The sequence below is a fragment of the Lichtheimia ornata genome (assembly GCF_029851405.1).
Source record: "Lichtheimia ornata isolate CBS 291.66 chromosome Unknown scaffold00082, whole genome shotgun sequence".
Classification (NCBI taxonomy): Eukaryota; Fungi; Mucoromycota; class Mucoromycetes; order Mucorales; family Lichtheimiaceae; genus Lichtheimia; species Lichtheimia ornata.
The window spans coordinates 67689-81318 of record NW_026695402.1 but is presented as its reverse complement, the minus strand read 5'-3'; the positions used below and the strand labels follow the sequence as shown (position 1 = coordinate 81318).

The 13630-nt window shown below is 43.9% G+C and overlaps 3 protein-coding genes across 3 annotated transcripts; all 3 read left to right on the top strand.

Annotated features, from left to right (window-relative positions):
* Nucleotides 1-118: 118 nt before the first annotated feature.
* Nucleotides 119-2173, top strand: O0I10_011100 (uncharacterized protein; the record flags this gene model as incomplete). Its single annotated transcript, XM_058491071.1, has 2 exons — nucleotides 119-1364; nucleotides 1431-2173. 2 exons carry the CDS (start codon nucleotides 119-121, stop codon nucleotides 2171-2173), a joined length of 1989 nt encoding a protein of 662 aa, XP_058338166.1.
* Nucleotides 2174-2370: 197 nt separating this feature from the next.
* O0I10_011099 (tubulin alpha-1 chain) lies at nucleotides 2371-3938 on the top strand (the record flags this gene model as incomplete). Its single annotated transcript, XM_058491070.1, has 4 exons — nucleotides 2371-2426; nucleotides 2503-2708; nucleotides 2782-3778; nucleotides 3848-3938. The coding sequence occupies 4 exons, from the start codon at nucleotides 2371-2373 to the stop codon at nucleotides 3936-3938; spliced, it is 1350 nt and encodes a 449-aa protein (XP_058338165.1).
* A 2636-nt stretch (nucleotides 3939-6574) lies between these two features.
* Nucleotides 6575-8198, top strand: O0I10_011098 (uncharacterized protein; the record flags this gene model as incomplete). The annotated part of the gene is made up of 8 exons (XM_058491069.1): nucleotides 6575-6709; nucleotides 6786-6810; nucleotides 6901-7013; nucleotides 7105-7308; nucleotides 7437-7525; nucleotides 7581-7653; nucleotides 7717-7929; nucleotides 7992-8198. 8 exons carry the CDS (start codon nucleotides 6575-6577, stop codon nucleotides 8196-8198), a joined length of 1059 nt encoding a protein of 352 aa, XP_058338164.1.
* Between the last annotated feature and the right edge of the window lie 5432 nt (nucleotides 8199-13630).

The window sequence follows — 13630 nt, the reverse complement described above, 5'->3', positions numbered from 1 at the left end:
CTATTCATTGCTGCTCTAGAATAACCTCACTTTCTTTTTGCTTTCATTTTCTTTTTGCATTCTGTGAATGCACGCATTATCGGATTCATTCACTTCATAGATCCATTCGTGTTATACAATGAATCAACATCCGGCTGTGCCAGGATCCCAGTCCCATCCTTCCAATATTATCACCAATGCACCCATCATGGGCAACAATAGTCATGCTGGCATGACCCAAAGTGCTATGCCAGTACACCCTGCCGATTTTACATTTTTGCCAGCATCCAATTATCACGCACATCATCCTATGTATCAATATCCAACATCTTCTTATGTCCCTGGAGATTCACAACAACCATCACCAGACGATGTTTTGAATCCACAACCATTTTCTCAACACCAGCAACAGCAACAACAACAACATGGTCAAAGTCAGCAGCAGCCATCGACTACAGTTGAAAGTACACCGCCTCCACGTAAACGTACTCGTGCAACACCTGAACAACTTGCTGTCTTAGAAAAGACATTTAGTGTCAACCCCTCACCCAATAATCGCGTGCGAGAGCAACTTTCGCGTGAATTGGGAATGTCTGAGCGCTCGATCCAGATCTGGTTCCAGAACCGTCGAGCCAAAGTGAAGAATATGGCTAAACGATCATCATTGCTTCATGATGAAACTATACGCATGCAATATTATGCTGCCTCTGCAGCTGCAGCAGCATGCCAAGCAGCAGCATTTCATTATCAACAAACAGCTCCAGATGGCACATTGACTACAAACCCTGATTTGTATTACTATTACTACTATTATTATTACAATCAGCAGCAACAAAGTAAGCAACAACAGCAACAAAGTAAGCAACAACAGCAACAATATCAACAAGGCAACAGCTGGTTCTGTCCACCTCCTCCACCACCACCTCCTCCTTCATCTTCTATATCAGCTATGGCTTCCATGTATTCTTCAAGTAATGGTGCACCACCTCCGCCAATGCCTTTGCAATCAAATCCACCTCCACCACCTCCACCTCCTCCTATGCCAATGGGAGCAGGTAATGAAATGTGGTCAGCGTCTGTGACTACTCCACCATCATCTTCAGCATCATCACCTACAACACCAGCATCCGATGTATCACGTTCAAGAAGCGGGATGAATGAAAATGCATCCACACCTATTAGCAATCGTATGCGTGCACATTCACTTGGGCCATATCCTCCTCCACCACGTAGACCCATTGTACGCCATGGATCAATGGAAGCTGTCCCTGTGATTGGTCAACATTATTATCGTAGCAGAAGCTATACATCACCTGCTGGGCAGGCATTTTGGCCTAATGTTGGGCAACAACAACAACAGCAGCAGCCAATGTATATACAAACAGGTAACACACATAATGACACCATGGCTTGGTCACATGTTGCATGTGCACTGACATTGCCTTTTTCAGGGACACCCATGTCAGTCGAAGAAGAGCCACCCCATCGATTCTCAGCTGAAGCGTTACAAATTGGAACGTGGCGACGAGTTAGCTTACAGCCCCAAGATTTGGTGTGTCATAGTGATTGTGAACGTCGCATGATGATTTGGTTGATTCAAGATGGCCAACAGCGATTCAAGATTGAATTCGGCTTTGATGCTGTACTACAAATACGACTTGATCCATTGCAAGAACGGCTTGGATGGGCAAGGCTTGAGCTGCGCGTGGCACAACCTGAAGCAATTGAATTTTATATGGAAGGTGCCACTGGATGGACACAATGCCGTGACTTTACTCAAGATCGTCAAGCTACGAATGTTGCTGTGCATCAACTTGATGGTCCTGCTCTTGCATTACGTGCTGAATTACATCGTCTCACGCAAAGTGATCCTCATTTGGAATCAATTCATGTTACGCCGACGAATGACATGTTACCACCAACTCAACAACAACAACAACAGCCGACATCATCTATTGATCCACGTTGTTTATCTGTGGAATGTCGTGATACCACACCTGGTGGTGATGTGATGATGGGAATGGGATCCACAAGTAGTATATCCCCTACATCGCAGCAAAAGCCCGATGGCGAAAGTATACAAGAAGAGTCGATGTTATCATTGCTAGGTGAGACAAGCAAGGAGCAAAGCAACGTGGTGAGCAGCGACACGAGCCATGCAGAGGACCTCTTGCTCTTTCAAGCGATTGAATAGGATGTTTGCACGAGGTTAATGGTACCCTGATTGGTGCGTAGTCTCAAAACTCAAATAAAAAAATAGAGCACGCGATTTGCTTAAAAGGCTCTCTCTGGAAAATTTGCTCCTCACTTTTCTTTAACCCCCCCTCGTCCGGTATCCTACCCTAACCTTGGAACTATCGGTCTCATTACACCCCATCTATCGTCTACATTATGAGAGAAATCATTTCTATTCACGTTGGTCAAGCTGGTGTCCAGATTGGTAACAGGTACTCTTCACATTGCGCGTGCATCTCGCGTGCTCTTCCTCTCCCATCTCGCGTACTTATCATATCACTTTTATAGCTGCTGGGAGCTTTACTGCTTGGAACATGGTATTCAGCCCGATGGTCACATTCCTCAAGAGCTCGACACTGGTGACAACTCTTTCGACACCTTCTTCAGTGAAACCAGCGCTGGCAAGCATGTGCCTCGCACCGTCTTTGTTGATTTGGAACCCACTGTTGTCGATGAAGTTCGCACCGGCACTTACCGCAGCTTGTTCCATCCTGGTAAGTCGATTCAAAAACACCTTTCGGGATATATTTTTCTCATCACCTTTGATATGTATGTATGTGTATATAGAACAATTGATCACTGGCAAGGAGGATGCTGCTAACAACTATGCTCGTGGTCACTACACCGTTGGCAAGGAGCTCGTTGACTCTGTGTTGGATCGTATTCGCAAGTTGTCTGATAACTGCAGTGGTCTTCAAGGTTTCCTTGTTTTCCATTCCTTCGGTGGTGGTACTGGTTCCGGTTTTGGTGCCTTGCTTTTGGAGCGCCTTTCCCTTGATTATGGCAAAAAGTCCAAGCTTGAGTTCTCTGTGTATCCTGCTCCTCAAGTAGCCACCTCCGTTGTTGAGCCTTACAACTCCATTCTTACCACTCACACCACTCTTGAACATTCCGATGTCTCTTTCATGGTGGATAACGAGGCCATTTATGACATTTGCCGTCGTAACTTGGATATCGAGCGTCCTTCGTACCTCAACTTGAACCGTCTCATTGCTCAAGTCGTCTCTTCCATCACTGCTTCTCTCCGCTTTGATGGCTCCTTGAATGTGGATTTGAATGAGTTCCAAACCAACTTGGTGCCCTACCCCCGTATTCACTTTCCTTTGGTGACTTACGCCCCCATCATCTCTGCTGCCAAGGCCTACCATGAACAACTCTCGGTTCAGGAGATCACCAGTGCTTGCTTTGAGCCCAACAACCAAATGGTCAAGTGTGATCCTCGTCATGGCAAGTACATGTCTTGCTGCTTGCTTTATCGTGGTGATGTTGTCCCCAAGGATACCAACGCTGCCATTGCCAACATCAAGACCAAGCGTACCATCCAATTTGTTGACTGGTGCCCTACCGGCTTCAAGGTTGGTATCAATTGCCGTCCTCCTGCATCTGTCCCTGGCGGTGATTTGGCCAATGTTCAACGTGCCCTCTGCATGCTTAGCAACACCACTGCTATTGCTGAAGCTTGGGCTCGTCTTGATCACAAGTTCGATCTCATGTATGCTAAGCGTGCCTTTGTTCACTGGTATGTCGGTGAAGGTATGGAAGAAGGTGAATTCTCGGAAGCTCGGTAAGTTTTTTTATCCTCTTTTTTACCCTGCATACATTCTTCTTTGACTCACACGCATTGCTTTTATAGTGAGGATTTGGCTGCCCTTGAGAAGGATTATGAAGAAGTCGGCTCTGACTCGCTCGGCGATTCCGAGATGGAGGAAGCCGAGGAATACTAGATATTACCCTCCGCATCTTTTATCACTCAATAATAAATCGTGGCTCTCGCTTAATACTACTTGTATCTACACAATATCACAGTTTTCTTTATGCAAACATTCTTTATAAACAAAGATGCAGCATGCGATAACGCACATAGATCTCAAGAAAGGAAAAGCATGCATATCTTGAGGGGTTTTGGGGAGACAAGGAGGTAAACAAGGGAGCAAATCATTGTAAATATTTGGCATGTCCCATCTTAAAGACCATGAAAACATGGTAACAGGGAGGAGACAGTGATCACTTGTTTCATTTTATGTCTATGTAGCAAAATGTGCAGCCTTGTTTACTTTGCGACGCTTGTCGCTTTCCATGTCATTGATCGATCAAGTCGGAAATCCATTCCTGGATGTGTGGTTTCTCCCCTTTTGTGGTTTTGGTAGCTTTTGTTGCTTTTTTCAAACTATCCCGTTAAAGCAATGGAGAGATGTGTGCATGTAAATGTGAACCGTTATATCATTCCCATGCGGGTAATCCAACTTCTCAGTGCATATTAGCTACATCAAAAGGGACATGACATGTATATGGAAGTGATTAGGTTTACCCTATTAAAGAACCAAATACTTACAATGACAACAAGGAAAATGGAAGTACTAGAATGACAATGAAACCTTCTCGATCATCACAAATACCAGCACATGGATCGTTCACAAAGCGGACTCTCGGCCATGATACTCACCAAGGTCTTTTGAAGGTGTCAACAACCAAAGAGTGATATGATGGAAAGAAAGAGATGTATGGGAGAAAGGTGATGGATGACAGCATCCATCTTGTTTATATGCAAGATGGGTGTAGGTATTTCTGTGACCACAAAGAGTAATACATAAAACGCCTGTTGAGAATGGTGATGAGCTAACGGATTGATGGGGAGCCTTTACAGAGAGCCTTGGTGTGATTGAATGTGCATGCATAGATCAGGATCTGAGATAGTAGACAAAGTGGCAACTTACATCATCTAAGAGTGATGTTAAATGCATTTGATCCATGAAAAAACTGGTTGCCGCAAAGATTCATATGTACGTAATATCGAGCACGAGCGTTCGTTCACTCTTCTCAACGCATCATCATGCACAAAAGTAGAGTACAACAAAATCCTGGAGAAAAAAGCCATGTGATGGGTAACGATAGCACCAGCACACCGAGCTAAATCACCCCATGATAACCTCGTCGACATCAATAGCAGTAAATGAAGGGCCTTTTCACCTCCAATACAGACGTTGTCAAATACCCGGGGGCAATTGAAGCTTCTGATGGAATTGAGCAGAATCATGAAAGGAATAAAATGTGAGATACAAAAAGGATGCTGGATTGTTAGCAGTGATTTTCCAATAAGCAATCCACCAAAGGCAGCTTACTTGTGTGACCCAAAGAGGCCACTGATGGTATCACATAGACAAACTCACTACAAAGCGTGATGGTCATCCGCTACATGCATAGCACTGGAGCCATTGAGTGTTCCCAAGCAACCGATCCAATACCTTGGATACCATGGTATCCAAGGTATGGGACTTTTGCTATTTGCACCACCAGGTTTTTGCACCATTCCAGATTTAGCCCCGACGGCTCAAGTGTAGCAGGCCTCCATATGTGTATTACCAACTTCAGGTCGTGCTCCCATGTACACATTTTACCAAAGCAAGAGGTCCTTCATGTACCAATTTTCGTGTAAAGAGCTGTCATGATTGATTAAAGCGGATGAAACAGAAGAATGCATGCTTGCAGTTACGAGCATTGCCAATGGTTACCAATGAAGACTTATTCCAGGCTATCCCCGTTGTGTCAGACCAATGATGATGTATTGATGATTTCCTATTTCATAATGTCACCGCAAAATGGTTCATTATTGCTTAAGTACTCAACAAACAATGAACGCATCAATGAATACAAAATCAACGGTGAGGTTGATACTAGTTGTGCAATATTACTACTTATCAGACGATTCACATTTCTGGATCAAAAGAGTCGGGTTATCCCATTCGGCTGGACACAAATTGTTGGTGGTTATGTATGTGTGCAACGAAAACATCATCACCACCACCATCATGTAATCTCTCTTTTAATCCATTTCAACCTGCTGATGACTATAATAGCTATTCAACATTGGTATATTGATGGAGAGCTTAATTACATCCATCAACCAGCAAGACACACGTGGTTGTCAATAGCGAGTGAATTTACATCGGTGAAGGACAAATGAACTTGATTTAGGTGATGATAGTGATCCATCTCTCTTCTTCTTTACGCATTCTCCTCCTGATTCCGTGCACTTTCAACATGAAGATGATACTTTGGTTCTTTTTAACAAGGCACACCTTTAGTCATAGATGCATGCTGCAAAATAGTATACGCGCCACAAACACTTAAATATACGCGATCTTTCGCAGCGGTAGCACTGGCAGACAAACCCAAAGTCCGCAGGGGCCATCCAATTTAAACTTTAGGATCACACTTGCCGCCCTTGTATCCTCGGTATCTCTTTTGCTCTCTTCCACTTTTCCAGTAAAAAGTGAGTCTTCCCCTAATAGCTTGCACTTCATTTCACTTTTATCGTGTTTATTATTGAACAGCAACTGATTCTATACATTAGGAACACAACATGGTCGCCATCAAGTTGCAGAAAGAAGAAAACCGTAAAGCCTTTCTTGACGTCTTCCCAACCCTCGCTGAAGAGGTCCTTGCCGAGCTTCGCAAGTACAACATGCCTGAAGACGCTTATAACTGGACAAAGCAGGTACTATTCTCATCATCTCGATTCCCAATTGCAAAAGAGTCTGACATGTCATTTGCCCTTTTCCCCACTCTATTAGAATCTGGAATACAACGTTCCTGGTGGTAAGTGAGGAGTGCGTGGTTTTTGAGGGATAAAGCCAATGCTCGGGCATGTGTGTGGATACATCTTACTGACAATATGGGTTACTATAGGCAAATTGAACCGTGGCCTCTCGGTTGTCGATACCATCCGCATTCTCAAGGGCGATGCAGTCACTGACGATGATATCTTCAAGGCTACTGTTCTCGGTTGGCTCGTTGAATTCGTATGTTTTATTGATTGGCTACATGGGAAATGTGAATAAGGAGGAGAATGACAAGGACTTGGATATGCTAATTCGTTCTTTCAACATGCAGCTTCAAGCCTTCTTCCTTGTTTCCGATGATATCATGGACGCCTCGATCACTCGTCGTGGACAGCCTTGTTGGTACCGCAAGGATGGTGTTGGTATGGTTGCCATCAACGATGCCTTCATCCTCGAATCTTGCATCTACATTTTCCTCAAGAAGTATTTCAAATCTACCGATTACTACATTGATCTTGTTGAATTGTTCCACGAGGTATGTATAATTAAGGCGTGCATGGTTTTGTACGAGGGGGGTGGATTTTTCCTTTATTCAATGGGTAAAGAGAAAGATGGTAACAAAGACGTTGATTGATCTGGGAACTGATGACATCTGTACTATAGGTCACATTCCAAACTGAGTTGGGCCAATTGTGCGATTTGATTACTGCACCCGAAGACAACGTTGACTTGAACAAGTTTTCCATTGCCAAGTAAGGTTCAAACTCTAAAACAGGTTATCACGCATACTCACAAATAATCCTGCAGGCACCATTTCATTGTCGTTTACAAGACTGCTTACTATTCCTTCTATCTCCCAGTGGCTTTGGCTATGCACATGGTAAGTAATGACAAGGATAGGTCGTGAATGATATTGATAAAGTGTGGGCTTTGTTCAATCTAGGCTGGTGTCAAGAACGAGACCGCTTTCCAAAAAGCCCAGGACATCTTGATTCCTCTTGGTGAATATTTCCAAGTTCAGGATGATTATCTCGACTGCTATGGCGATCCCGCCTTTATTGGAAAGATCGGCACTGATATTCAGGATAACAAGTGCAGCTGGTTGATCAATCAAGCCCTTGCCAAGGCTAACTCTGAACAACGCAAAATTCTCGATGTAAGTTTGTTCCCCGATACACATACAGCCACTTGACTCACATGGTATGCTGAATCCGATAGGAAAACTATGGCAAGAAGGATGCTGCTGCTGAAGCCAAGATCAAGGATTTGTACCGCGAGATGGATATTGAGGGTCTTTACAAGGCATACGAAGAGGAGTCGTACAAGAAGATCTCGGGCTTGATTGGTGAGCTCGACGAAAGTGTTGGTGTCAAGAAGGCGGTGTTTACCGAATTCATGGACAAGATCTACAAGCGCACAAAATAGAGTTTTTTCCTTCTCTCATCTTGTAATTTGCATTCCCTTCCATAATAGCCTAAGCTTCTAATACACATTATATACATCGTCTCGAAGGAAAAAGGGGAGGGGTAATGTGGGCTTGATGATTCATAGCTGGTATGTAAGTGCTGGCTGGAGGGGCACATCATCACCGCCGATGCACGTACAGCTTCAAATTTATATAATGAAATGTATGTTCTTTATTGAGACAATGTTGATCAGCATGGTCAAGAGCACCTTGTGTGAAAGTTTCAGGTTCGAGAGGGGCAATCACAATGTCAAAGTTTGATGTACAGTGTACATGCATTTGTAGGGCAGCGTATGACCTTTTTAATTTCCACCTTCCTCCCATTCTCAACTGTTGGCCCCATTCAAGTATACAACTACCACCTGCGAACGATTGTCCTGCTTCAACCCATCATGTCAACCCTACGATTGCCTTGATCCGATTGCCTTGATCCGATTGCCTTTGACTCAATGGCAGGCCCATGGCGTGTGCACCCTCACTACAACACCCGGGGCTCTTGACATCTTCACATTCTGTTGTACAATCCTCGACCACAATCAAACGTAATAGCAGTCGCTATTAGCAAGGTCTTTACTTCATTGTCTCAAACAGCATTCACAACATTGTCACTCTATTGCAACACACGTTCTTGCACACCCCTCTGCCACCACCAAACGTAACAGCAGCTGCCATTAGGAAGGTCTTTACTCGATGGTCTCAAGTTACTTGCAGCAAACTTGCTTTGGTATATACGAATTCCAATGGATGATGCTTTATCAGATATCAAATCCACGGCAATGCACGCAATCTTCACCTGGTTGAGCTACGATGGAAAATGACCAAGAAAGAGGCAGACCAACAGCAGGATGGAAAAGGAAGCATATCAGCAGCGATCACATGATGGTACTTTCTTATGGACTTACAGTGGTTATGGTGGATGGAGGATGAAAACAAGTGGAATGATGAGAAATCCAGGAATGCTGCTTTGCTTACTTGGCGCGTCGTCAGCAGGAACGATGGATCGTGTCACGTGGATCCCGCTGAGAATGACGATGGATGGGATAGAATCGACGAAGGGTGTTGTACAGCCATGGATGATATTGGAGTACTCGATTCAATGCATGCAGCAGCTATTTCGCAACGTGGATGAAGGCTGTTTATGACGGCACCCACCAAGAACACAATGACACAATGATCCCTATCCACTCTATGTGATTCACCCGTATCTTATTCAGTCCCAATGCTGTTGCTATCATATTTACTTTATAAACATTCACACTACCACGTCTATTCTTCGACTGTTCATCGAATGAGGATTGGGTTCAAAATAATGTTGAGAAGGGTATCGTGCTATCAGCTCATTTGTGCGAGATGTGGATCACTTGGTTGGTTTCTGGATTGAAAGGGGAATACAAGTTTGAAGGTCGCGAGCGAGAGTGGATCATCTACATCATCGTATCAAGATGTTTTTTGTTCCTTTGTCACAACAACATTGTCACATCACTACATAAAACTTCCTAGTTCACATGCTGATAGTCGAAAGATAATAGTACTCTTGTATTGCAAAGATACTAAATTCGAGAGTGAAGATGCTCAAGATAGTGCCTGCTATTATTACCTAAGAAGCTTGGCTCATTGTAAGCTTAATTCATTATGCTCAAGAAAGAGTGAGCTGTGATACAATGTGATATAGAGGACATGGACATGCCATGCTTACCTATGCCCATATTTCAACTAACGCCATCTGATGCAACCTTACATAAGAACGAACCATTTCATACGAGCTATCATAGGCGGACATGACTATAGGATTATAGGGAAAAGCATCCATTATGCACTTATCCACCAATAGCATTACCCTTGAAGTCCCGACTTTTTTTTTTGCTCTGTTACACAAAGAAGTCCATCTGCATCTTGGCTCTAGTATGGTGGTGTTTGATATGGAACCAAGACCACCTATCATATAGCATCACACTTACAGCATATGCTAAAACATGACTTTCTCTAAATTTTTACAATCAAACGTGAGTCTTTGATAGCACAATGCTCGGCGGGGTCAAAGAGATCTTGTTCAGAGTTGATCGTGGCCAATCCCAGATTCCCGCAATGTCGCTACCAGCTGAAGCTGGATCGGAGAGTCGACCTCTTGAAGAACTTTCTTCGCGGCAAAAAATGTTTTTGGAGCTGAATTTGCGACATTGAACGTAGAACTTTCACACAAGGTGCTGTTGGCAAGCCAGGCCATTCTTTCTATTCAAAACCCCACGTTTTCATTATAAAAGTTTAGAATACAGTACCTTCTTATTTGCCAGCTTTCGATGCTATGAAATTAGTCTTTATTCTGTTATCAAGTAAGTGGACCCTGGCAGCCGCAAAAGTGCAGAGGTCGTGTTGTATAACACAGCTACGTTTGCATGAATGGAAGGGTCAATGTATAATTTACTTTATGGATCATCTAAATTGAGCGTAGCAAGCACTAGCTAACAACCACTTTTATCCAATCATCATTGTTGCGAGATCCTGCATGGGGGTGGCAATCACACCACTCCAGACTTATTCATTCCGCGATTAAGAAATGCGATTGATCGGCTTCGATTGGCTGGAGCTGCAGTCAAGAGATTACATCACTCGGACATGGCACGCGCTTTCGTGCAGCTCAGCTTCGACTAAATGTATGTGAGCATGCTCAACCAAATCAGCTCAGTTGGCTTCTGCACAATGTGGAAATGTCTAGGACTGGGCATCTCCTGCCTACAATAGAATGCACAAAGTTGGGAATGCACAAAAGTAGCTATTAGCTGCCAATGTATGACATAAAGTAAGTTGCGGCACTTTCATGCATTGTCAGAATCTGACTTTTTAGCTGAGTTACCCAAAGTCCTTCTGCATCTTTTGCTCTATTATGATACTTTACTTCATTAAACGGGAACCCACGCCCCCTCCTGCAGCATCACGCTGCCCACGAGCGCCGAGTGTCTGTTTCTCAAACTTCACAATCAAACGTCAGGTCTTTAATAGATCAACGTGCTTATCGAGTCAAAGGAATCTTGTGTCAGTATGAAGTTCATCGTGGACGATCCAGATTTCGCAATGTCGCCACCAGCCAAACTGGATCTGGGGTCGACCTCTTCAACGACGATAATCTATTTTTTGGGCTGTTTGCAGTGAACGCGAAACTTTCACACAAAGTGCTGTTATTGAAGCCGAGCCCATTTCTCTAATAAACACATTCATTGTAAAGTTTGGAGATACGACTTTTATGTTTCTCGTATGATGCTATATGAAAGAGTAGTCTTCTGTTCATTGTAAAGTAGGTGGACCCCTGGCAGAGCAAAGATGCAGAAGGACATCTTGGGCAACTCCAGCTAAAAATGGGAGCTTCAAGGACAATGCCACCAAAAGTACACCAACCCTCACTTTTATATCATACATGCGCTAATAGCCACTTTTATGCATTCAGCACGGCCATTCTATTGCTTAGTGAACGTGCTCCTGCTCTAGACATTCATTTCCACCAATTCACTTTCATAGGTGAAAAATCCGAGCATTTGAATTGTGATTACCTTCACCTAGACTCCATCAGTTGGCTACATCAGCATCAACTATATCCGGAAGTGATATAATCTGCCTGCGGCCGTGCAACAATCAAATCCTTCCGTCAATACGCAATAAAGTGAAAGGCACGCTGTTCCGCTACACAGAGCGGGATCTCACTGCTGGGTAGATAAAAATAATTGTGCTAACAATACATGTATTCCTAGATCCATAAAGCAATGCCATTGACCCTTCCATTCATACAAACATAACATGTGCACAACACAGCCTCCCACACATCTTTGCGCTGTAAAATCCTGCACAGCAATGAACAAGAACCACTCTTCATATAGCATCAGACTTCTTATAAAAGGTGCTGTATCTCTAAACTTTGCGAGTAGGGCAATGGAATTTTGGGCGGCGCAGCAGGCTCGCTTGGCCAACAACGCTTGCCCATGTGAAAGTTTGCACATTATCGCAGCTGGCCCCAAAAATGTACAGTCATCGAAAAACTCAAGAGAGGTCATTTTCAGATCAGATTTGGCTGTGCTTGTGTGCAAAATCTAGGGACTTGGCGCATTAAGCGAGCAGCTGCCGGGGCTCGCTGAGCCGCCAGCCGTGCTTATCAAAACTCCTGATGTAAATTTAGGGCCCCATTTTTATATTTTATATGCTGTAAGTAGCGTTGCTTTTATGAAAAGGAGTTTTGTTCAATGTAAGTAGTAAGACTGTCTGAAGGCCAAAGTACAGAGGACGTGTTATGCAGCAGCTTGAGTCAGTAGCTTTAGGCGGTAAAATGTATACACTATTTTGAAGGAATAGCTCCTAAATACGGAAATCCTCCCAGCTACCTTTGTTGCCCAATCCAATGCATACGAACGATTGTGCTTGGCCAGCGTACCCATCATTCAGCTTTCTTGATCCGGGAGATTTGACTGAACAACGCTCACTTTTGATATCATTCAAGGCATCAGGAAAATCTGTGCGTTCCACTCCTTCCTCTGGCTTTATTTTCTCTTCCTCCATTCAGCGCTGGCCCATTCAAGTATACAACTACCGCAGGAGCGGTGAAAATACTGTTTCGGCCATCATGTCAGCCTTTCGGCTGTCGCGATCGGTGTCGTTGACTGGATAAGCGAAGTTCATGGGCGTGTGCATCACCAGCACCTGATCGCGGCACTTCACGTTCTCTTGCGCTCCTCACCGCAGCAAATCATGGCGTTCATTCAGCAGTTACAACTGGCAAGGCAGCTGTTCTCGATCAGCACATCCATACACGAAAACGCTTGTCTGGCATTTTCCGCTGGACGCAGCAGATTAGCCGCATTGTATGGAAACGGCTTTATTTACGTGTAGCCATTTCAATACAATCAATTCCTATGATGGATGGATATGAGTACGGAATGGATACATGGAATGGAAAGGATCTGGGTATGTACAATGCGTGGAAAGAGTACTGGCAATGGCTGACTTGGTGCTACAGTATCATTCTGAACGATTGGGTGCGTACAATTTATGTACTTCCACATCCACGCAGCAGCTACTATCGTCATCCTTTGTACGGCTATCAGTAATGTGCGGCAAATCATCATCCAAATTTATGATTTGACAAGCCATGCACATATAATTCGCCATCACCTTTACATGCCGCCCAAAGGATAAGATATCTTCCTCCCACATTGGAGCAGCTCGTTGTACCTCTCGGGTTATCTCTTATAGATGATGATTCATGATTTACTTTTTACGAATACAGTTTGTATTTGTCAACCATTTCTGAAGTTGCTACAGCCGTAAAAGATCATCTTTACAGGTTGGACCTCGTTGTGTAATAGCAGGGATTAGATGCATTTGTATCATAGAAACCACAGCAATGCATGTG